Source organism: Delphinus delphis, chromosome 2, assembly GCF_949987515.2.
Source record: "Delphinus delphis chromosome 2, mDelDel1.2, whole genome shotgun sequence".
In the NCBI taxonomy this organism is placed as follows: domain Eukaryota; kingdom Metazoa; phylum Chordata; class Mammalia; order Artiodactyla; family Delphinidae; genus Delphinus; species Delphinus delphis.
In genome coordinates, this window is record NC_082684.1 from 40,067,521 (window position 1) to 40,091,559 (window position 24,039).

At 34.4% G+C, this 24,039-nt stretch overlaps 1 protein-coding gene and 1 long non-coding RNA gene across 4 annotated transcripts in view; one reads left to right on the top strand and one right to left on the bottom strand.

Moving 5' to 3' along the window:
* The window catches only part of LOC132420219 (uncharacterized), a 35,263-nt gene extending 12,467 nt beyond the window's left edge, over window positions 1-22,796 (top strand). The window contains exons 1-3 of one of the 2 annotated variants that reach the window (XR_009518331.1): window positions 5,104-5,657; window positions 6,174-6,235; window positions 21,987-22,796. This is a non-coding gene — a long non-coding RNA (uncharacterized lncRNA). Of the gene's footprint in view, window positions 1-5,103; window positions 5,658-6,173; window positions 6,236-21,986 lie in introns of those variants that run through there. The other variant, XR_009518330.1, reaches the window with a different exon arrangement.
* Window positions 1-24,039, bottom strand: part of HIF1A (hypoxia inducible factor 1 subunit alpha) — a 41,433-nt gene that overhangs the window by 9,309 nt on the left and 8,085 nt on the right. The window contains exons 2-9 of one of the 2 annotated variants that reach the window (XM_060004441.1): window positions 14,851-14,929; window positions 12,196-12,386; window positions 11,559-11,704; window positions 11,387-11,471; window positions 7,566-7,678; window positions 6,437-6,639; window positions 1,946-2,052; window positions 655-802 (exon numbers count right to left, since the gene is read on the bottom strand). In XM_060004441.1, the coding sequence (XP_059860424.1) occupies window positions 655-802; window positions 1,946-2,052; window positions 6,437-6,639; window positions 7,566-7,678; window positions 11,387-11,471; window positions 11,559-11,704; window positions 12,196-12,244 (851 nt within the window). In that variant the 5' untranslated portion in view covers window positions 12,245-12,386; window positions 14,851-14,929. The remainder of the gene's footprint in view (window positions 1-654; window positions 803-1,945; window positions 2,053-6,436; window positions 6,640-7,565; window positions 7,679-11,386; window positions 11,472-11,558; window positions 11,705-12,195; window positions 12,387-14,850; window positions 14,930-24,039) is intronic. The other variant, XM_060004440.1, reaches the window with a different exon arrangement.

Below are 24,039 nucleotides of genomic sequence, written 5' to 3' on the forward strand. Positions count from 1 at the left end.
GTGGTAATGTAGAAGATGGACTAGAAGTGGGCAATTGCTTACTGAAATAGATCAAATGAAAGATTAGTTTATGATATCCATAATATTTACAAGCCAATCATCTAAGAGAAGAGTTCATGAATACACACGAGCCATGTGTCACACATACAGCCTTTTACAGTAATTTCACGTAGAATTTCAGTTAATCCTCATTTTAACCTTTTGAGGCAAGGATTCCTAAATGGATGAAATTCAGAGAAGTAAGGAGACTTCCCCAAGTCATGGAGCTAATGAGGGACAGAGGTATGATACAAACCTAACTATTCCAGGGCCAGAATTCTTCTTATAAAAATAACATAGCTGCCTTGAGATAGTTTATGCTGATAGCTGTATGACTAGAACAAATTAATCCATAGGAGATCTGGTATTTTTTTCAAAGTCTTTTAAAAAATGGGAATAAAAAAGGATGGGGATGAATAGCTACTGATGGTAATTAGTGGAATCACTAAAATAGCTGGCCTAGAAACTCAGGTCAGAATACTGAAAACCATAATTAGGTAGAAATGTGAAAATAAAATAAAATTCAGTGAACATTTATAATCTTTCTATAAAAGAAAAGAGAGTATTCAAAGACTTACTACTTGTTCCCCCCAAATATTTATTTTCCAAGCTTACCTCACAACATAATTTACACATACAATGCACTGTGGTTGAGAGTTCTTAGTGTTATATATGACAGTTGCTTGAGTTTCAACCCAGACATAGCCACCTCTTTTGGCAAGCATCCTGTACTGTCCTGTGGTGACTTGTCCTTTAGTAAACACTAGGAGTGAAAAGGAAAAGAGTCATGTAGAGAAAATAACTTTGAATTTTTAATCGAATGAATAGATGCTGAATGTTGATCATTATTTTAGAAAAAAGGAGAAATGTTTAATAGAATCAGTTTTAACTGTTTAAATTGAGAGACAGAGAAAACACCCCAGGATAGCTGAAAATGTACCTATTTCATTCTTCTAATCCCCCCAATAAACTCCTTTCCTGCCAACCTTCACTTTAAATAAGATGAAAGCCAGGGATGAGGGACAGCAGCGACTAAAATTCCTTTAACTACTTACAGGTTGAAAGTATCAGAAATATTAGAGAATGAATAACCCTGATTCCACAGAGAACATTCAACAAAGTGGCACTGCTATCATTTCCTTAAATTCCTGCTGTAGTTTCCAGAGAACCAAAGATGCTTCAAATAGATGTGCTAGCATATTTGAATCTCAGTTGATATCATGCTGAAGTCTTCTGGCAATTTAGGCAATCTTAATTATTGATTTGGGAGAAAGTACTAGATAAATAGTAACAATGATATCATCATGAGTATTGGGACCCTGACTCTGGACTTAGGCCCGTTTTGCAGTTCAAGGCTAATCATGCTAACTCAGTGACATTCAGGCATTCCCAATCACACTGGGAAGTCATGTTTAGGTACAGATTAAACAGGCAATTGAGAAATTCCAAAGTTTTACTTATCATGGGATCCTCAAATAACATTCATATGAGTAAAACTGAGCATTATGTCTTACGTCAAGTGTACCTGTTTCCACTAACTAGTGCATGATGTTGATCATATTTGCATTCATTGATTCACTGAACAGTTATTTTCTCAGTGCGTTCTTTGTGCTAACCGTTCTGAATACTTAGGTAAGAATTCTGAAAATGATGCTATATTCTATGATACATATTTTTTAGATTTTGTAAAATGCCAGGGTAGTTTTATATATCATTAAATGATTCTGCGTTAACTGGTATTGGTTACAATAAATACAAAACAAAGATTTAATGACCCAGATCACTTATGAAGTGGTTTATTAAAATGTGTGGTCTAGGAAGACTGGTTAATTTTAACCAAAAAGTTAGATATATAACCAAACAGTAGAAATTGCAAGAGTTAAATAATTAGAATATCTATACTTACTATCATGATGAGTTTTGGTCAGATGATCAGAGTCCAAAGCATGATAATATTCATAAATTGAGCGGCCCAAAAGTTCTTCTGGCTCGTATCCCATCAATTCTGTAATTCTGTTAAATAAAAAATGTAAGTAAGAATAAAAATGACAGAAACTAACTAATGAAGGACATTTTGCTTCTCCAGAGTAACTGATATGCCTTAATCTTATGGACAATTGAATTTTCAAAAATAAAGAGCATTCTTCTTTGTTTAGATAAACTTATATCTCACCTATAGTAACTCTACAGTTACTAAATGCAGCACCATGCATTTCTTTAAGCCCTAAGGGTTCATCCTGCTATTTAACCCTTTTATCTGTTACCTATTTTTATCATGTTTTATTGTACACACTTTTGCTAATAAGACAGTTAATTAATGTAATAGATAGATACGAAGGTCTGCTAAATTAAATGATAAAAGCTTTAAAAGTAGTTAATGACATTTAATTTAAATTATAGACTAAACCCATAACATTATTCTACCATACAACCAGATTCCTTTTGTGTGTGTGTATACTAAATCAGATTCTTTATATAACAGTTCCTCTAGGCAAGGCTTTACACTTTGGGGGATCAATATCTACTACAAAATTTTAATATAGGAACTAAATAAATTCATATTTTGTTGGTTTGGGTAGATACTCTTGTACTTAGTTTTTGAAATTACATAAAATTATAGGAATTCATTTCAGATGAAACTGTGATATCAAAGTGAAAACGAACTGGAAAATAATCCATTTACCCATTCTGGTTCCCTGGCAGTTCCTTTAGAACAGAGACTAGATCTTGTGACTTCCTCTAACCACAGTCTGAAATGGAGCCCATTTCATGAGAAAAAGAAAGCTGTCTTCTTAGCACCATGCTAAACATAAATATTCTCTCCTTTTCAGGGAGCAAAACATGAGTTAAGTTCTTTGATTTCTCAGACTTTAGGATTCAAAGGACTTTCTAACTGAGGCACAAGCAAAAGTTATATAATGCACTGTATCCAAAAAACCAGCTAGCTCCAGAAAACACACAGGGGAGATATCCTTCTCCTAAAAAATGTATAAAACTAATACTGTTTGTGTTGTCATACCTTAAGGCAAGATCTGCCATAGTGTATTCCAAAATAAATAAACAGATAAATAGCTGAAAAAAACAGAAACTAAACAAAACTAAGCCAAAATCCAGAATTCTTTACTAAGGGATATCTCTAAACACATCTACGCTAGGTGGCAGCATTACAAAGGAAACTACTGTTACAAAAACCCAAAAATCCTATTTCTTTAAATTATGCTTTAAAAATGATTTTAATTGGTCTCATATAGGTTATATGTTTGAATAAAACTCTCATGGAATTAAATTTTTTTCATTATTTAAACCTTTATATTCCCATATGTGCCTGGCGTTGTTCTAGATGTGAAAATGCAAAGGCAAAGTATGGTGAATTTTCTGGTGCACTTACCACAGTACTTATGAAATTATGTGGCAAGTGCAGTGATGGGAATCGTGCAGGAATCAGAGGAACCAGCCCTATCCATGATAAGGAATGGTGGCGGTGAGGGACAGCTTCTTATAGGAGACTTATGAGTTGAGTATAAAAGAGAGTCAAAGAGAGAGCAAAACCATTTCGGAAAGAAGGTACACTACAAGCAAAGCCAGAGATGAGAAAATGGTCAACACTGTACAGGCAACAAATACTCTGACGTGGTTAGCAGGGGGAAGTGGGGAGGTGAGGCTGGAGAAGTAGGCAGGAGGATGAGATTAATGAGAGCTTTTGTGTATCACGTTAAGGAGCTCTGATTTAATCAGATGTCAATCAGTGCTTCTCAATCTGAGCTGAGGTATGTCTATCACTAAAATATAAACATCAAAATACAGCATTATTTTCCTAGGTCAATTGTATTCATATTTGACGGAGAAAGGTCAAGATAATTTAACATTAGAGAATTACATAGCTTTTTATACCAAAAAGGGGAGGAGTGATCCAGAAAGTTTAATCAAAAAGTGTTTTTAATGGACTAGGAAACCTGTAATCTAAAGCAACTGTGCAGTACAGGATTCATTCATTCTAAGTATCATGGGGTGAGAATTAAACTTCATTTCTACTTTAGTGCCAGTTGTCGTGCCACAAACATAGTAGATGCTCAAATGTTTGAATGATTATAAGTGGAAATTAGTATAATAAATAATAGCCATTTGTGGGACATTTTGGATATAAGAAGTTTGATATGTTAGATTTTCTCAAAATTGAGAAAAATTTTTTCTATATCTTGGTTCTTAGGGGTTATAGCTGTGAGAAGTTCCTAAAAAGAGCTCTAACCAGAAAACAACAATCTCCTGGTCAGACTCAAAACCTTACTTGGTTGGTCTCTAAGCAGGCTGCCTTTACCCCTCTGCCACGACCATTTTGCTTATTTTCTAAGATAACCAGAAGGGGAATGTCACTCCCTTTCTTGTTTTCTCATTGTAGCTCCATCACTTTTCTTTCTCCCCAGCCCACCCCTATACTTCATACTGAGTTCAAAAAATAAAAAATAATTCCTAAAAAAATGATGGGCCATCTCTGTTCTATCATACATTGACATAAATACAGGCAGTAAACACCATAAAATACTTCTTAGCTCTTCTGTCTTCATTCTTCTTAAAGCTAACCCCAGTGGTGAAGCAGTCACTATGCGTACTAGGCACTCAACAAACTCCTTACAACGGCCTTTTGAAGCGTGACCCTTATTTAACAGATAAGGAACATGAGATTTAGAACAGTTAAGTTGTAACACCCAGGCCACACTATAAGTACCAGGACTGCAAGCCAGGACTGAATCAAGAATTATGTGATTCCAAAGCCAGTGCTCTGTCACATTTTCTTGTCCAGTAGGGCTGGGGCTTCTTATCCACTTCATGTTAGAGCTAAGGGCTTCAAATCGGTTTTCTCACATAATGTTCAAGTTGAAGATAATACAGATACATGTATTATACTCTAAACAAACTGATGCTCAAAGAAAAGTAGTAATGTGTCTAAGATCATCTGGATATAGGCAGCAAAGTCAGAAGTTAGTAGTCTGGGTACAGAACCTATGCCTTCAGCCACTGTGTTACACAGTCTTACAGTAAAAAATGGGACAACCAAGCAACTAATTACAAAAGCTGAAAAAAGGTTATGACAGAATATGTATAAGGAATGGTAGTTTTTTAAAGAAACAAGGAAAGCTCTACAAGTAGATGCAGTAGGTGGCTCTTGGAAGCTAAGTACGTGTTTGGAGTTGAGAAAACCATCATTGCACTAAGACAATAGTGCATGTGGAGTTCTCTGGCTGTAGGGTGTTGGGGGCCGCATCAGAAGGGGTCTTCCCCTTCTCCTGATTAATTTGGAGAAGTCAGCAGGGGCCAGATCATAAATATCTTTGCTTGCCATGCTAAGAAGTTTAGATATATTGCATAGGTCTGTTTTTCTTTCAGCTTTTCAAAATGTATGTCTTCCTTTGATAAAAATCTCCTGCTCTTATAATATTTTTTATAAACAAAAGTTTTTTTGTGTGTGAAGATGAAGGGAAGCAACTGAGGCATTTTCACATGACATGATATGATTTTCACATGAGGAATTCCACTTCTTGGAAACCTGGATGAGATTAAAAGGGCACAAATCTGTTGGCAGAGATGCAGTTAGGAGACTATGGCAACAGTTCAAGCCAAAGGTAATAATAAGCTGAAGAACTCAATGGCAGGAAAGCAAGAGTGGAAGGAAGGAATGGATCAGGAGGTATATGTACATAGTAAATCTATTAAGATTTAGGAACCAACTGAGTGTAGATAATGAAAGCAAAAGAAAAGTTAAGGACGACTTCCCAATGTTTGCTGGAGTCATGTGTCTACAGTGGTATATTAATCGTGATAGGCATTAAAAGAGGAAAAGCTGTTTCTGAAGTGTTGTTTAGGGGTAGGAGTGTTTCAGTCAAGTACAGAAATATTTAGTCTATAATACAGAAGAATATCCAGATAAAAATATCAAATTGGCAATTAAATGGAAATAGTTATGAGTAGAAATTTGAGAAACAGCAATAGAAACCATGGGCAAGGATGGAGCTGCTCAGGAAAAATATGTAGGATGAGGAGATGACCAAAGACTTTGCTTTCTAATCCACAAACAGAAGTAATCCTTCCTCAAATTATGCACTGTATATCTCTAAAATATATTTATCTTTTCTTTAAAGAAATTAGAACCCCTAAAGGAAAAAGACCTCATCCTAATAATCTCTGGATAGCACCTGCTAGAGTAAGTATGTATGGTACATAGTAAATGTGCAATAAATGTGGCTGAATTAATCTATAAAGTTAATTTTACTAAATTCTAGGATGTATGGTTGTATTCAACTTAAGTGGAAGAAAGCATACATAGTCTTTATTACAGTTAATAGTTAAAAAAAGTTCTGTGGACTAATTAAAAATTTCAAGTTATATTTTATATTTCATTTACCTTTCATCACAATAAGAAAACTTCATATCCAGACTGTGACGACTGAGAAAAGTCTTGCTGTCTAAAGGAATTTCAATATTTGACGGATGAGGAATGGGTTCACAAATCAGCACCAAGCATGTCATAGGTGGTTTCTTATACCCACATTGAGATTGGTTACTATTGGTATCATATACATGAATATGGCCTGTGCAGTGAAGTACCTATGTATAAAGAAAAACAAAGCAGTTTTTAAAAAAATTTATGCTAGTAAAAAACAAAATGCAGAGACAGTTGAGTCTGACATGGCAAGTAAGCTTTGATAAAATTTACTGTCATTAGTAGATTACTACATTTTTGAAAATCAATAAATGTTTTCCCTACAACACCACCCATGACCCCTCAGGCACCATAAGATTACTCTTTAAAAAAATTTGCCTTCATACAAATCTGAGCTGATTTTTCACTCATCTGGTCACTGTTTGATGGTTATTTCTTGATCTGATGACTGTGTTTCAACACTGAGCAAAGAAATGATACAACAACGAATAGAAAATTAATCTCTATCAAGATTCAAACACTGGGTGGTTGGCAAAGCCAGTAGCATCACAATGCACATAAGTTCATGCCTCAAATTGGTGAATTACTACACTGTTTGGATGTTAAATCTATAAAGGCCAAGGAACAGTAAGTTTTTCCCTCATAGTTCTAATGCTATCTTAATTTTATTTATTTATTTATTTTTGGCTGCACTGGGTCTTTGTTGCTGTGCACGGGCTTTCTCTAGTTGTGGCGAGTGGGGGCTACTCTTTGTTGCGGTGCGCGGGCTTCTCGTTGTGGTGGCTTCTCTTGTTGTGGAGCACGGGCTCTAGGCATGCGGGCTTCAGCAGTTGTGGCACATGGGCTCAGCAGGTGCAGCTCGCAGGCTCTAGAGCACAGGCTCAGTAGTTGTGGCACACAGGCTTAGTTACTCCGCGGCACGTGGGATCTTCCCGGACCAGGGCTCGAACCCGTGCCCCCTGCATTGGCAGGCGGATTCTTAACCACAGCGCCATCAGGGAACTCCTCTAATGCTGTCTTAATATTAGAAATGTCAAGATGTATTAATTTACCTATAAATCAAGTGCATTCACAGATCATTTTTACTTACTTTCCATGTTGCAGACTTTATGTTCATAGTTCTTCCCCGGCTAGTTAGGGTACACTTCATTCTGAGAAAAAAGCTCCGCTGTGTATTTTGCTCTTTACCCTTTTTCACAAGGCCTAATGAAAACATGAAATAAACTTAAAAAACATAATTAAACACACAAATTTATTACAGTAAGAATAGCATAGTCCCCAGCACCTAGGTGCTATTCAATGAAAAGTGTCAACATGAGCACAACTGCTTTGCGCATTTTAACATACCCAAGGGATTTAACACACTTCTAGTAAGTAATGGGTTCACAGTAGTAGTGATTCCCTGAGTTGGTGGGATGAGAATCCATATTTGGGATAGCACCTAATCATTTCACATTCAAGCCAGTAAGGTTGGTCAAATTACAAAGAAATATAAACACTGTATGAATTTGCCCTATAACTGTGTTATCAGTGTACAAAGCACACCCAAAAAAAGAACTTCAGCAAACTCCTCCAAACTTTTACTAGATGTGCTAGCTCAATTTATAATAAATATTCTGTATATTTATAGAACTTTTAAAACAGAAAATTTCTCTTCAATAGCAAGTAACATTTTTATATATCTGATTTTTCTTAAATCTTCCTGTAAAGCAAGCAGGAAATTATCTCTACTTTGTTACTAGGAAAAAAAAAAACATGTTGAATGACTTTCAAAGCAAAGTTAGATTTAAATAAACTCAAGTCTATTTACTCCCATTCCAAGCCTCAGATAACTAAAAAAATGAGATTAGACTCAGGTGACTAAACAAACAGCAACTTGATTTCTCCTCTTCCTTGATCAGTCTGATTCACAACAAATACAAAAATATTCATTATTCAGGATCTGGACTAGATACTTCAGGCAATATAAAGATGAACAAAACACAATGCCTCTCCTGAAGAAGTTAAAAATTGAGTATACGTAGTGAGGCCAATGACAACAATATGATGTAGAGTAAGCGCCCAAGGCTTACAAGAATTCTTTAAAGGAGTACAGAGAGAGATTAGAAGATAACTTCTAGTCAAGGGGAAATCTAGTCAAGGGGAAACCAAAAAGTCCTTCTTAGAAAAATAGACATTAGAATTTCAGTAAGTAGAGATGAATAAGAAGAGTATTCCAGGCAGAAGAACAGAACGAAAAATAGAGAGGTGAGAAAAAACAGCACATATTTGGGGAACAGTGCATAGTCCAGTTTGACTATAATATAAAGTACATGCAGAGGAGTAATGAGACAAACTTAGAAGGGATGGTTAGGCCTATAACTATAGAGGGCTATGGATGCCACAATGAGGAGTTCAGCCTTACATATACAAAATACAGCTTCTAAAAAATTTGAGTTGGGAAGCACAATAGGAACTTAAGGAACATTAATCTAGCAGCAATATATATGATGTGTTAGAATACAATGATGGTAATGAGGGGCTGAGCAGCAGGCAGTAGAAGTGAAAAGAAGGGCAACAAAAGACAAGTGAAGAGGTAGAATCTATAAAAACTCAAAGATTAATGGAAATAAGGGAGAAGAGAACTTTTTAAAAGACCTGGAGATTTTGAGCCTAGTATATTGAAAGAAAAGTAACATGTGCAAAAGAAACAAGATAATATGTTTAAATTTAGGCTGCTTAGCTAGAAATACTGGACTCTTGAGAAAGAAGAGTTCTAGTTCATACTCACAATTACAGAATATAGGCAAGTTGGGGCAGTCTTGGTGCTGATACAAGTTATTTGGGTTTACTTAAATAGGACTGAATTTGCCCTCCCTAGAAGCATTTGAAAGTGGATTTTAAAAAGACACAAGAACCACAGTGGTCTTGGTGATGGTATTAGGGATGTGTGTGTGTGGGGGTGGGCGTTGTGGTAGCAGCAGAGATCCACATGTAAATTCTTTGGGGTATTTTCAGTCCTTCAAAATCTAAACTTGAATTGGACTGACCTTTGGGAACCCAAAGCCTTTGAACTGGGACATGAAGATATTAATAAATTTAAAAACTATGGTAAGTGAAAAGTACTAGCATTTTCCTAATGAAAAAAGTTTTTAAACAACTAAGTTTTTAGCCCTATAAAAATAAATATTTTATAATAATTTAATGAACTCTAAATCTTATTTTTAGAATTTAAATGAAATAGGACTATGCTGTATAAACAATACCACAGGCTCTTAGTGTATCATCGAAATGTGATGCATTGCAGCAGCCGCACTTTGCTAAAAGTGAAAATCTGCATTTTTCTTTCCCAACAAGATATCAAAAATTCATTAACATTAGGAATGATTTTTTTAAATGTTCATAATTAAATCACAAATTTATTATAAGAGAGCATATGTGCTTTGAACGTTCATGTGCTTTAAAGAAACATTTGGTTAAAAACATACATTTAAGCTATAATAAGTAGACTATATCTGATTTAGAATAATGCATTAGCATCATTACCAAATCAAAACAAGACTTCCATATATCCATGCATTTATAGTCTAGCCTAAGGGAAGCACTGAGCTGCCAATACAAACCTCAAAGTGTAAACACTATATTAAACTCATCAACGGCCCACTTAGGTCCTTGCTTAGAGTATATTTACTCCTCCTTTACACAGAATTCTAAAAAGTATTCATTTGCTTTCCAAGTTCACAGTAAGAACACGGCATGAAATTAAATAACAGAAGAGGGCTCCAAGGTGAGAAATGGCAGTAGAATGTAATGAGAGTTGGTGAACATGAAAAGAGCTCTAAAGTACTAAGGAGTGTGGACTTGAGCCAGTCTACCTTAGTTTAACCCTTATTCTGCTGTTTACTAACCAAGTAATCTTCAGCCAGTTATTCAATAACTCTGTAACTCAGTTTCCTCAGTAAAACAGAAATAGTTAACCTCACAGGGTTTTTAAAGGAGTTAAAGCACATAAAATTCAGAAAACAGTGTCCTGGCACAGAGTAATCTCTCAATAAAGGTTAACTATTAGTATAAATGAGGTGAGATTAAACAGAAAACCATAAAAAATTATTAACAAAGAAATATAAATGAGGTTGTTTAATGTAGAAGCAAACAAACTTACACTTAAGTGGGAGAGCTGCAAAGAACAACCACAGAGCAAAATGACAAATTTTCAGTGTGGTAACTTTTGAGTCATGAAAGAAAGATCAAATTATGATCTATATACTCTATTTAAGAAGGCACAGCTGTGAAAAGACTTTAATTCAGTTTTTGTAATTCACAAGGTACTTTTCTCCCAAATCTTGGAAGATTTGATTATTTTTAACAATTCATTCCTGAGTTAAAGGTCCGAGCAGGTCTTTTTTGTTACTGCTAATGTGGAGGCATCCATAATGTAATACTTTCTAACTGAACTGCATAGTCTCAAATTATTGTGAACAACCTGAGGGGTCAGACAGCAGTTATGCTCTTTAAAATTGGGGAAACTTTTTCTTTTTCTTGGGCATTTAGAAGCTTGAGCCCAAACTGGCACCTCAACTTTAATAACTGTCTAAATCCTATTATTTGTATTATGACTTCCCCTTGCCTTAAAGTTACATTCTAAATTAACTTCCTTGGTCCTGATTTTCATTTATTTTTCCATTTTATCAATTCTTATATTTGTATAATTATTTATGGATTAGGTGGGCTTTTTAAAAAATTTAGGTATTTTTATGAAATTCCTAAAAAATAGAATAACATGGACTTAACAAAGAATAGAGTAACATTTTATTAAGCATGAAATGAGGTTTGGCCTTAGGTTACAACAGCAAAATTTTTAAATTAGTGACAGTATCCAATTAGGTAAAACCACCTGTCACAATAAATCAAACAATAAACTTTTCTTCTCACCATTTCTGTGTGTAAGCATTTCTCTCATTTCCTCATGGTCACACGGATGGGTAAAATCAAACACACTGTGTCCGGTTAGTTCAAACTGTAAAAACATTAAAAAAAAAAATTAGACCTATAACATAAAATCATAAACACATACAGAAGGGCTCTTAATATGTGGGTATTTTACCTGAGTTAATCCCATGTATTTGTTCACATTATCCGAAATGTAAATCATGTCACCATCATCTGTGAGAACCATAACAAAACCGTCCAAGGCTTTCAAATAAAAGCAATTCATCTGTGCTTTCATTTCATCTTCAATATCCAAATCACCTAAAAAAAGCACAAGAAGAAAAAAATTAGTTAAAAAGTTATACTTAAATGATAGTAATATTCAGATGTTTTTATAAAGTTTTCCCCAGATACTTTAATACATGCAGCATATATTTTTTCTATATATTTAAATTTTTTCTCCTGTCATTCTTTTAACACAAAACACAGTCAAGGCCAGAGGACAGAAAGACTAAAATTAGATTTTCCAAGGGCTTTTAATGATTATTTAAACTAATGAAGCAAGGCAAACCACTGAAAAGAGACGGGTCATGTCATTAGATACAGGTAGGTAGGTAGGTAAGTGCAGCAAGAGAAAAAGAGGGGGAGGGAGGCCAATACCTTAAAATTCCTGAATGAAGCTTTAAAGGCAGGTAATAAAAAGGATATCATGTTACAAAAGAAGTGAGAGTATGACCACCTTCTAAAAGTAATTTCCAATTACTTCTGATTTCTAATTTTTAGACCTATCATGTTCTTGTAAACCAACTCACCAGCATCCAGAAGTTTCCTCACACGCAAATAGCTGATGGTAAGCCTCATAACAGAAGCCTTATCAAGATGTGAGCTCACATTATGGGGAAGTGGCAACTGATGAGCAAGCTCATAAAAAACTTCAGACTCTTTACTTCGTCGAGATCTGGCTGCATCTCTAGACTTCTCTTTTCGACGTTCAGAACTTATCCTATTTAACAAAAGAGAGGAGGAGGAGGAGAGAAAAAAGACAATACGTTAGTTTGCGTCTGCTTGAATAAAACTCATTTTACATTTTTCTGCTTACCATGAAAGGATAAGAAGATGCCATGTAGTTAAATTTATATATAGAGATTTATCCTACTACATAAATGTATTTTTTTAAAGACAGCTACACAAATTGTTGGATTACTGCAGACAAAAGGAACTCTCACAAGAAGTCCAAGGTGAAGCTTCACACCTGTCCAAAGCAAGTGTTTCCTCCCTGGCACATCAAATTGGAGAGGATGTTTTTGATTTGGCCAAAATCTTAAAAGTAGCCTGTATATCTAAGGCTGCACTTTCATAGCCATTCAAAAGTAGTCTCAACTTAGAGACTTTTTTCCCTCTATGCTACCACATGAGCAATACTGACTGTGAGCTACAGGAATTTATATCAGCATCTATAATCAGCTACTGTTTTCAGCTTGCTTACTCCTTTAGCAACCCCTTATCTATTCAGTATTACTGGCACAAAAGGTACCAAATAAATGCAGGCGTATGGAAGAAAAAAATGATGTGGCATAATACTAAGAATTTAAGAGAACAGTTTAAGAAAAACTAATAAGGGTGTCAATATAATCATACATCTTTAGGGAACTCTTCCAAGAATAAAATCAGTCAGAAAGATTTTCATAAGTCATCCAAGCAGAGCCATCTTCCTTTGCTTCACTGTGTAGCACTACCTATTCCTCCTGACCCAGCTGAAGGTAAACAAGGCTAACCTGGTTCTATCCTTAGCTTCTTCTTTAATAGCTATTGTTTATTAAAACCTACTATGTGTCAAACACTATCCTGTACTAGTTCTCTCATAACAACCTGTAAACAGGTTAAATATTATCCCTATTTTACGGATGAGGAAACTGGGATTCAGTAGGTTAAAAATAGCCATGCTGTAGGAGACAGGATTTCAACACAGGTGGTTTTTTTTAATTTTTACTTAAGTCTCTGCTCTTCCACAAGGCTTTATCTTCTTAATGGAGAATGCTGCTTCTACCTCAAATACTCAGCTGCTCTCCTATGACCCTCAACCTAATCCAATTAAATCAATTATTTATTAAATGTTGAAAATAGCCATTACCATTTATTGAGCACTTAGCACTGTGCTAAGAACCCTGCCAGCATTATTTCACTTAATCTTCCTTATATTCTGTGAATTAAGTACATGATTGTCTCCACCTTAAATCTCTCCTCCCTCCACTATCTACAAAGTTATGAGGTTCAATCATAGAAGTAACATTCTCAAAAACAAGCAAGGCTCTTCATTCTCAAGAGTATGCTCCTGTTATGCTGTATAATTACAAAGTGAAATTCCATCAGCGGTGTTGTGACAATAGTGATGATATAATTTTAGCACTTGCTCACGTTTGTGTGCTCATCTGACTTTTATACTTTAATAAGGAATGTGAACATTTGCTATTATTAGTGAACTTTGATACAAAAATTTCAATTCAAGCAACTAGATCAATTTAACTTGAGTATCTTGAGATTGAAGGTGAGCTATTAAAAATTATTACTACTTATAACTACTGACCTATATGAATCAGGATTTTCTCAATGCTGTAGAATTTTTTAAAAACACAAAAATATATTCGATGCTATAAGTCTAACATGAAAATCCAAGTGTCCTCAGTCTACAACTTCATTTTTTATTTGCATTAGAACTTCATTGTTCTCATTGATTTTAAGTAAATGTATTAAATTTGAACTTTAAAATGTACAATAATAAAAGTTTAAAAAACCTATCTTATACATGTACTGAAGTTCCTGGGGGTGGGAGAGACATCTAGTGTGTCCCCATTGGCCCTAGCATCTCAGATACTGTTTCTCTCACTTCTTTTCCCTTTTGAATTGGCAGGTAAGAGGCAGCAGTGGAGCAGGAAACAGATTTCTATCTGGTTCAAGTAAAATCACCAAAAAAACAGTGATGATCAATGATCTCATGATAAACCTGAATATTGGTTCAAATGCCACAATTAGTCCAGGTGATCAGAATTTAATCAGCAACTTTCATCAGATTTACTAAGCCCTTTCTTTTAAATTACTCAACCAAATCTAAGCTACCAACAAATTACTACCCAACTGAAACACCTGGTGAAAAACTTAAATCCTTATATTACATGCTATATGCTTTTAAAGGGCATCTGATCAAGCTAACCATGCTGATGGATTATCTCTATATCTTTAGAAATAGTTGTATTGTTCAGAACTTTGAAGATAATGAATGTCCAAGATATGGCAACCAAGTTTTATAAGACAAATCCATTAGAAATGTGAGCTTGGATAGAACATTTAAAGGATAATATATTTAAGCTAGTGAAGACTGTGAGAATAAGAATTTGAGCATGAGCCAGGATTTTGGAAAAAAAGTAAGCCTCAATAAAACAAGTAATATGATATCTCAAGAGTTGACAAACCTAAATTAGATGAAGAAGGTGATGAAAATCAGTATGTCTTCTATTCATAATCAATCTAGACATAAAGCAATCAGGAGACCTGTAATAAAGATTTAATGAAGAAATTTATCTGATGTTCTTCACATGTGACTATAGGAGCTCTTAAAACATTTCTCAGCTTAAAGCTAAAACTTCCAAAATTCTTAATAGTTTTAGCATCTGAACTGCCCAGCTTCTTGTCTACTCACAGGAAGGCTCTTTTTATCAGTTCATACCCCACAGAATTACAGTACTATTGACCACAAATTATTTCTGGTAGAGCATGGAATCTAGGTCCCACAAAGATGAATCCTGTACTATTTATTTACTTACTATTTAGATGGCACAATAGAAGTTTTGTAGACCAGAACAGGCAGATTTTTAGCATGCAAATAAGGGCACCGTTATTCTCTAAATTATCAATTCCATCTATGTTGTTTTTATTAAGTACAGATCAAGTAAAGATAGTCACACTAGAAATCAGTCAAGAGTACAGTAAAAATTCTGTCTTTTGAATAGTTTGCTTACCCATTTCCATGACCATTTTAGAATCAATGTTTGAGTAAACTAGCAGTACAGCTTAATCTTTGTGGTACTATAGTTTTCACATACTTACTATTTCATTATTATTTAGCATACAGTACTGGACAAGAAGCTAGTAGTTATATCCTCATATGATTTTGTATAGGAAATACATTTAGAGCTGCTGTCTTATTAAGCTTCTTGTGTACAGAGTTCATGAATAAGCAATAGCCATTTTACAGAGAAAGCCTATTATTCTTCAGATTAATAAGAACACAGAATAATTGCATATATGTTAATTCATCTGTGTTGTCTACTAATTGCACAAGAAAAGCCTGTTGGCATTCCTAATTGTAAATATTGGTGACTTTAAGAACTGAAGTTAGATCATAATCATTCGAAATGTTAACAGATGAACAGACATTTCTAATAAAGTTAAGGTATAAATTAAAAAAAAATCTCTCAGCTCTATTATTTGCGGCTTTAAAAATTCTTTCTGGCCTTGAAGGTACAAGTTGTTGTTGTTTTGCACTTCTTGTGTATTTCTATAAGATAGACATTCTGAAGTGAAATTCCATGATCTAAAGGATATGGCATTTAAGTTATCCTTTACCAAAAAGATCTGTTTCCATTTTTGTCTCTGCCAACCCATGAATGTGTATTTATTTGCCCATGTGTTCTGTGGTAATATATATTATGGGTCTTTTTTATTGTTTTAATTTTTCCCAAGCTGAGATATGAAATTTGTATATCTCATTGTTTTAGCTGCCCTGTACTTCTTAATGTCTCAGGTCAGAGGAAATTCCAAGGAAATTTTCATTCTTTATTTGGCATTTTGGCCTGCAGCTTTAAATCTAAACATCTATACATGGTGCGTACTATGTACACAGTGGTATTCTAAACTTTTTTCACCTATTAACTTATTTAAACCATTATATCATCACCATGTTACAGATAATGGAACCTGGATAAATAGTTTACCCAAGTTTACACAGTTAATAAATGGTAAGCCTATATTCAAACTTAAGCAGTCTGGCTCTAGAAACCATGCTATTAACACTAGACTATGCTGCCTCTCAGAAACTCATTTTAATAACCAAGATAAGTATTTATAAGTCCAGGGCATTATTATAAAGTTCAAAATTGGTCTACTTTACATCTCCAAAGACATAAAAGAGAGGTATAGGGGTTGGCTTTGGAACTTAGGACCTGACCCTAAGCTATTCAGAGGAACTCATGGCCAGGCTCTTTCCTGGAGTCTGCCTATAAATCCAAAATTCTAACTGAAAGGCATCTAACAATGACAATCCTTTCTGCCCCACCGACTACCTGTTCAAGGCAAAGCACCCTTTAATGGGTACTGCCAGCCACTAAGGGGAGAGAATCAGTAATCCAATCAACTCATACATTCCCACTAGACTTTATTTTTAATTTGTGCAGAGGAGCATCTCTGTACTTAATTTGAACATCTTAAGCTCACTATTGTTGGTGTTTTTTTATTTGCTTAACATCCAGATCCCCAAAGTAAAACCAATCTGCATACTTACTTCAGGAGCTCTGGTCAGGCATAAACCAATTGCCAAGATACCTATTTACACAAAGTACCATGAGAGAAAAGATGAAGAGAATTTTCCCCCTTCTAACATTTATTGAGCACTTACTATGTGCTAGGTGCTGTGTATTGCTTTCACTTAAATATAATGCTTTCATATATTAGCTCATTTAATTATCATAACTCTTTAGAGAACCAAAACACTAGATGGGAAGTGGCCTTCCTGAACCTCAGAATAACCATCTTCATTCAAGAACTATTCATTCAATAAGTATTTATTGAGCATTTATCAAGTACCATGCACTGTGTAAGTACTAGGAATATAGTGATAAGCAGAACAGCCCTCATGGAGCATAGCCAGCCTCCCACTTAATCTACTGAAATAGTTACCTAATGCGATATTCCCAAATGCTGATCTAGCTGCATTGTAATTACTTGGGGACAGTCAATATTTCAGACTTCTGGGCCTTACCTTTGTAAATCTGATTCAGTAGATCTGAAGTAGGGCCCCCAAATCTGGGTTTTTTAAAACTCCCAACATGTATATGATACACAGTGAGATTTAGGAACCACTGACTGAACTAATCTGCACTGTCATTTTCATTCAATTTCGCCCTCAAATCACTACCACAATGATACTTCCAAACGAAGAACTCTGATATTATGTCCTGCTTAAAATCCCATCAAAGGTACACAGGACAAAGTCTAATTATTTTCAGATGAAACCCTCCTTTAGCTAGTTTCCTGCCCATCTCTTCATCCTCATCATTTCCCACATTTCTTCGGCCACATTGTAGTTACTCAAAAGCATAGTATGTTATTCATTTATGGCTCACTCACTCCACTCTCTCTGCTGAGGTATCCTTCTCAATATGTAACTTGGTAAATTTATGTGAGAAACTTTCAAGATTCAATTCCATCATCACTTTTTCTCTGTTTTGTCTTCCAAAAACTGCTCCTCTCCCCTAGATCTGACCACTCTGGTTATTTTGCTATATTTATGTTCCTCTACAGTCCTTAAATCTTCCTGGAGGCAGGAGACTGCCTCGTTCAGTTTTGTGTTCTTAGTAGGCATGTGTGTAAGTGGCTTTAAGTATTTGGCCCAAATCTGCTATTTGACTTTAACTTCAGTCCATGGAAGGTTAACTGCCCCTTCAACATTCTTTTTTGGTATCACTGAATTTGTGATTCACCAGCATTCCTGTGATCCTATAGATTACAATCATAGTTAAACAGCATAATGATGTCAGTACTGGGAACAAGGCATACTATTTGGATTTACTGCAATTATCTGGATATGCACTTTCAAATATAAGTAACCATACTAGATGTTAGAATGGAAAAAAAAAAAAGCTAAAAATAAAAAAAATTCACCAAGCGGTGTAACAGTGAATAGCACGGATACCATCACCAAGGAGAGTAAGTGATCTTGACAGAGAAGAGATTTACAGCATAGGAAGAGAGCTGAGAAACTAGAATACCTATCTGCTAAAAAGAAGCTTGAAGTTTAAGATTACTTCCCTTATCACTGCAATCTATGTCAGGAAAATGCATGAGTTATAGTTAATGTTGTTAACCAATTAAATCAATACCTTTATCACATTTATGTCTTCCTAGTCCAGCTGGAAACATGAGAGTTGATTCCTTTTATTTTCTATAATCTTTTCCTAGAAACTGTTGTAATTATTATCATAAGACACAAAAGTTTTCAGTAAGTTGATTTCTAATCTTATTGGCTTTTTTTCCAACGGGGGGTTAGCCTTAGACAAGTATTTCAGATTTATTATTAGGAGTATTCTCATCATAAATAGGATTTGTTGTTATATTTTCCATCTAGTAATTGCTGTAAAACCAGAATACTTCAGATAATGTTTAATTTTTTAAAATCCCTCTTAATGGACAAATCAACAAAAATTTGACATTTCAAATTAAATTTTCAGGACGGTTAGCTAGCTATTATTTATAATTAATTTCTCCAGAAAAATGTCTCTGAATTCTAATCAATAAATTTAAAAATGAACCTTTAGGATACTCATGTTAGAGAATATATTCATTTATTCCACAAATGTTTCTTGGTCATCTCCTATGAGACCGATGCTGTTCTCAGCATGGGACATAGTACAATAAACAAAACAGACCAAGTTCCTACTCCCATGGAGCTTATATTCTAGGACAAATATGTCTTCGTTTCTTGTCTTTATTCAATAGTCGTTACCAGGGTCAATTCCTAACTGACAGAACATTAGCCACAGAAATAATCTTCCCACAAAACCAAGTAATATAAAATTTTAGGAGACAAGGCAAAGTCTACAAAAATTAATCTGTAGTTATATAAGATGTTACAATACAGTAGTATGCAAAAACAGCAGGCTCTACAACAAAATTTGAGTATGAATCCATTTCTCTCTGTGTCTATATAATGCATATTTATGTATATGAATAAATGTATAACTTATAAATGCACAGATAAAACCAGAAAGATACAATATATAAAGTGTTAGCAAAGTTTACACATGTTAACAACAGCAGTTTCAAGATGGCAGGATCACAGATTATTTTGTTCTTTAAGAATATCCACCACTGAACTAACACTAACACTGACACCTGCACTTGTCAGAAAAATCTGAAAGTAGTCATCTTTTAAACTTGTCTTCTAAAAAGACTAACTGAAAACAAGTTAAATTTTTTCTTCATTTTGGAATAACGCAAGAACAATCATATTTTTTCCAGGGAATGGAAAGTAAAACTGAGTAAGCAATATAATTCAGTATTTTCAGTTTCTCATTCTAATCTAATTTTCAGATTTTGAAAATTCATCATTTTGTAATTAATTTGAAATTCCAAAAGGCAGGTGAAATGGTTTATAACAAAAAATATTAAGAATACATATACTTGTATTATTTTTGAAAGCAGCTTTAAAATTTCTTGGTTTAGATGATAATTATCTTACTAACTTAAGATCTCTTAAATGTCCACAATTAGAGAAAGATGGATTATTCACTTTCCAATAACCTCACAAAAATGCTTAGTTTTAACACTCGATTTTCTAATGTTGCAGTAAAATAAATAGGGGGAAAAAGAATCACTTTTAAATTAGAGGGTACATTCTGAAAATGAAATCTGTATCACATCTGAGATAGCATTAATATGTAAATGTTTTATCTATGCACTAATTAAATTAATTAGCTAATACATTTACATCTGTTTAATGATTGTGTATTGAAGTTCTGTTTGGAAAAAGAATATGCTTTTGTTTTTAGATTATTCTTAACTAGTGATTTAAAAATCAACTCTCTCAGTTCAGAATTGGTATTGAGCCTCTCAAAAAATCTTTGATCCCCTACAATATATAAAGTACTAGATAAATTTTTAAAATGTGAAGCTATTACTCTAAGATGGAGGTTCTCAAACTTTAGCTTCCCTCACAATCAGAGTTTCCAATTTGAAGGGCTGGATGGGGCCTGAGAATCTGCAATGCTAATAAATTAGCAGATAATACCAAAGATGCTGGTCTGGAGAATACCTTGAGCCCCTCTGCTCTAAGAAAATACTTCATTATGTGTCCTTCAAAAATGCCCAGAGAAGTAAAAGATTGTTCATCAACACTCAAAAATTGTCTACTAAATACCTTCTCTTTAAAAATCTGCCCAAATGCTTTACAAACAGGGAAAACATAGCCAGACTCTAAGACATTAACATAGCCACATACTTAGAACTCAGTAACTATAAAATACAATATGGACTTACACAAAATTAATCAATGGTTGACCTGTGGTCTGCATCACAATCACCAATAGAACTTTTCCCCCCAGATGTTTGTACCTAGATCCCAATCCTGGAAATTCAACTTGTAGGCTTGGCATGCCAGTTTAAAATAGTCTTCTGTGTACAACATGATTAATAAATTGGCACTGCTGTATGTTATATATGAAAGTTTGTAAGAGAGTAAATCCTAAGCATTCTCATCAGAAGAAAAAACTTTTTAAAAAATTTTGTATGTATGTGAAATGATGGATGTTCCATAAACTTATTGTGGTAATCATTACATGATGTATATAAGTCAAATCATTATGCTGTCCACCTTAAACTTATACAGTGCTTTACGTGAATTATATCTCAAGAAAACTGGAAGAAAAAAATAGACGAAGTCCAATTAAAAAGTAAAAATAAAAAAGAATCTTCCAGGTGATTCTGATGAGCAATCCTAGCTGTTCAAGGTTTGTGTTTCATTTATAGGTGCTTGTGAAGTTTACACATTCCTGAGTCCCATCCTAAATTTACCGAATCAGAACCTCTGCGGATGGGTACCTGGGAACCCTTATATTAATTAAACACCCAGGTGATTCTTAAGCCACAGAAATTTGGGAACCATCAGCAGATCTTATAGCAGAAGTTTAACAGGTTAGCCAGCAAATCTGAAAACAGAAAAATTTATTTGTAGCTGCAGCTACCTACACATACCATGATAACTGTGTTTGTCAGGCAGAACACTGAACTGAGTGGATTGGGCAATACTATGTAGAACGAAGTACAACTGCTGGGAATAAGAAGCTAGAGGTACCACTCAATGACAAGCCAGTAATAAAGTATGTGCTTAGTAAAAACCATAATTTTCCTCAAAAAGATCAGAGCATAATTAGGCTTTAAAGATGACCAAATGAAAAATGTGATAATGGTGCGACGTTTTTTCAATTCTCTGTAATAATTTTTTATAAATCACCTTTTAAACTCTTTATGAATGCCACAAACATCAAAGGATTGAGACTCACTGTCCGTGAGTAACAGCTGTGTGTTAATGGCTTTCCCGAAATCACGTCACCTACGCTATTACCCTTCTCCCTTAGCATTTACCTCCCTCTCAGCTTGTAAATGCCTTTCTGTTTCCCTTATCATATGCTTTCCGATAGTAGTAGAACTGAGACTGGAAATCAAGGTCAGTGACATTAAACTTTATGCATGTGTATATTCAGAAAAATGTATCCTTAATTATTTGCTTAAATATAACGATACGTAAGTTATAATAATCAAGTTCTTTCTTATATAGTAGGAAAAAAATCACATGGAATGAAGGTATACACACAGAAATCACACCCTGAAGATTTTTCCTGTTTAGTTCTAAGCCGTGACCATGATGAAGTTTCTGGAAACGATGACAAAAGAGAAGCTCTTCTGAAGCAAATGTCTTGATTTTCCACCTACACCAATCCATCCTATCCAATGTTACCAACTAAAATTTCAACTAACCCTCTGATCCCGTTTCTTTGTCTATAAAAAGAGGATAAGTAATACTATTATTAAGTGGCAGCTCTCAGATTCCACCTAGGAATGATGCCTCTGTATTTAATACGGCTGATGCCTTTCCACACATCAGATGCTTAACATATAATTTTTAAATTTAAATTAAAAGATTAAAGAAATTTAGGATGTTTTTACTTAGGAATAGAAGGAAGAGACATGATAACTACCTTCAGATATTTGAAAAGGATGTCACACAGAAGGCAGATTTCATAATTTATGCAATTCCAGAGAGTAATAAGTGGGAGTTACAACATGGCAGGGTTTGCTCAATAGAGTTAAGCAGTGCTGAAGGTAAGCTATAAGAATTTTTAAATCTTATTCTCATTTTGGTGGCAATGTAAGAAAAAGAAAAGGAAAAAAGCATGTTATGGATCATCTAGAAGATCTCTATATAGATCTCTATCATTGTTAGAAACGTTCTGTGTTTGAAGTTGCATTTGTTTATGATCAAATTGGTACCAAATGATCACTAAAAGGAACAGGGTTACATTTTTAAACATGGTACACACAGATTGAGGTCACTGGGCACATCTCAAAGGTTCACAAGGATTACTTTGCTCCAGAAGAGATCTAAACAGTAGTCAGGGTTGAGAAATGCTGGGATAAAGAACTTTCTAACATTTAAAGCTGCAAAAATGTGAGAGTGCTTTTTGTGTGTGTCTAAGAAAATTCTCACAGCAGACTGGCAAATTTGTAAACACAATTATAGAAGATACTCCTGTGATGGCTGATATTAAAATAAATAATAAAACAAATAAAAAAAATTCAATCCTAAAGTCAATTATTTTGCAATAACCTCAAACTTAAATCACACTGTACTAAAAAATAAAACATGGAACACATAATGGATGAATCAATTAACACCAAAAACTGAATGTTCAACTATGGCCTGAGCCATCAACAATTCACTGCTCTGCCTGACAAATTAGATGCACAAATATCTGCTGAATAAATGAATGTGCAATAATATGTTACAGGCCATGGTGGTTAGGTGCTAGAGTAGTGGTCTAGGGTTGAAAAAAATTTTTGAATCATTGAGATAAATCAACTTCTTCATATTATCCAAGAAAATATCCCTTCCTCCACTCACAATGAAGGTTCTATTGATTTGACACATAACTCATTTAAACATTTTAGCTATGTTACCTGCAAAGGTAGGCAATTTCCAACTCTCCTCTGCAAACAGACTAAATAGACATTTAATGACGTTCTGACATCAAAAGAGCATGGAAAAGTAGGCTTTCTTAATTTCCCATCCTGTAACAGCCACACAAATACCCTTGAGAATATTCTTCTTCCTTTACTATTATCACTGTAGAAAATGATTATTTTAGAATAACCTGTCTACACAAAAAAACAAGTATCTTCACTTAATTTTCAAAGGCCAGACATTCATGGAAAAATAGCAATGTAGAGGAAAAGCACCACCAACTATTCTACTACTATTATAAGTTCACTGATGGTTTGGCTCAAAAGGACATCAGCCTTTGTCAGACTGTCCTAAAGAAGGTTTGAAGGATTCTAAATAATACCATGAGACTTAAAGGGAGTGAAACTCTTCTGAAAACAACTTAATAAATATAATAATAATATGGATATAATTGGTTTCTAGTTTATTAAGCCCTCACTTTGTGCCAAGAATTGTTATGAGTGTTCCACATGGGTTAATATCTCTTTTGTCCTCACAACAATACTATAAGGCAATTACCCTTACCCTAATTTACGGATGAACAAAGTGAGACCTAAAGAGGTAAAGCAACTTGTGCAAGATTACACAGCTAAAGTGGAAAAGTAAGCAG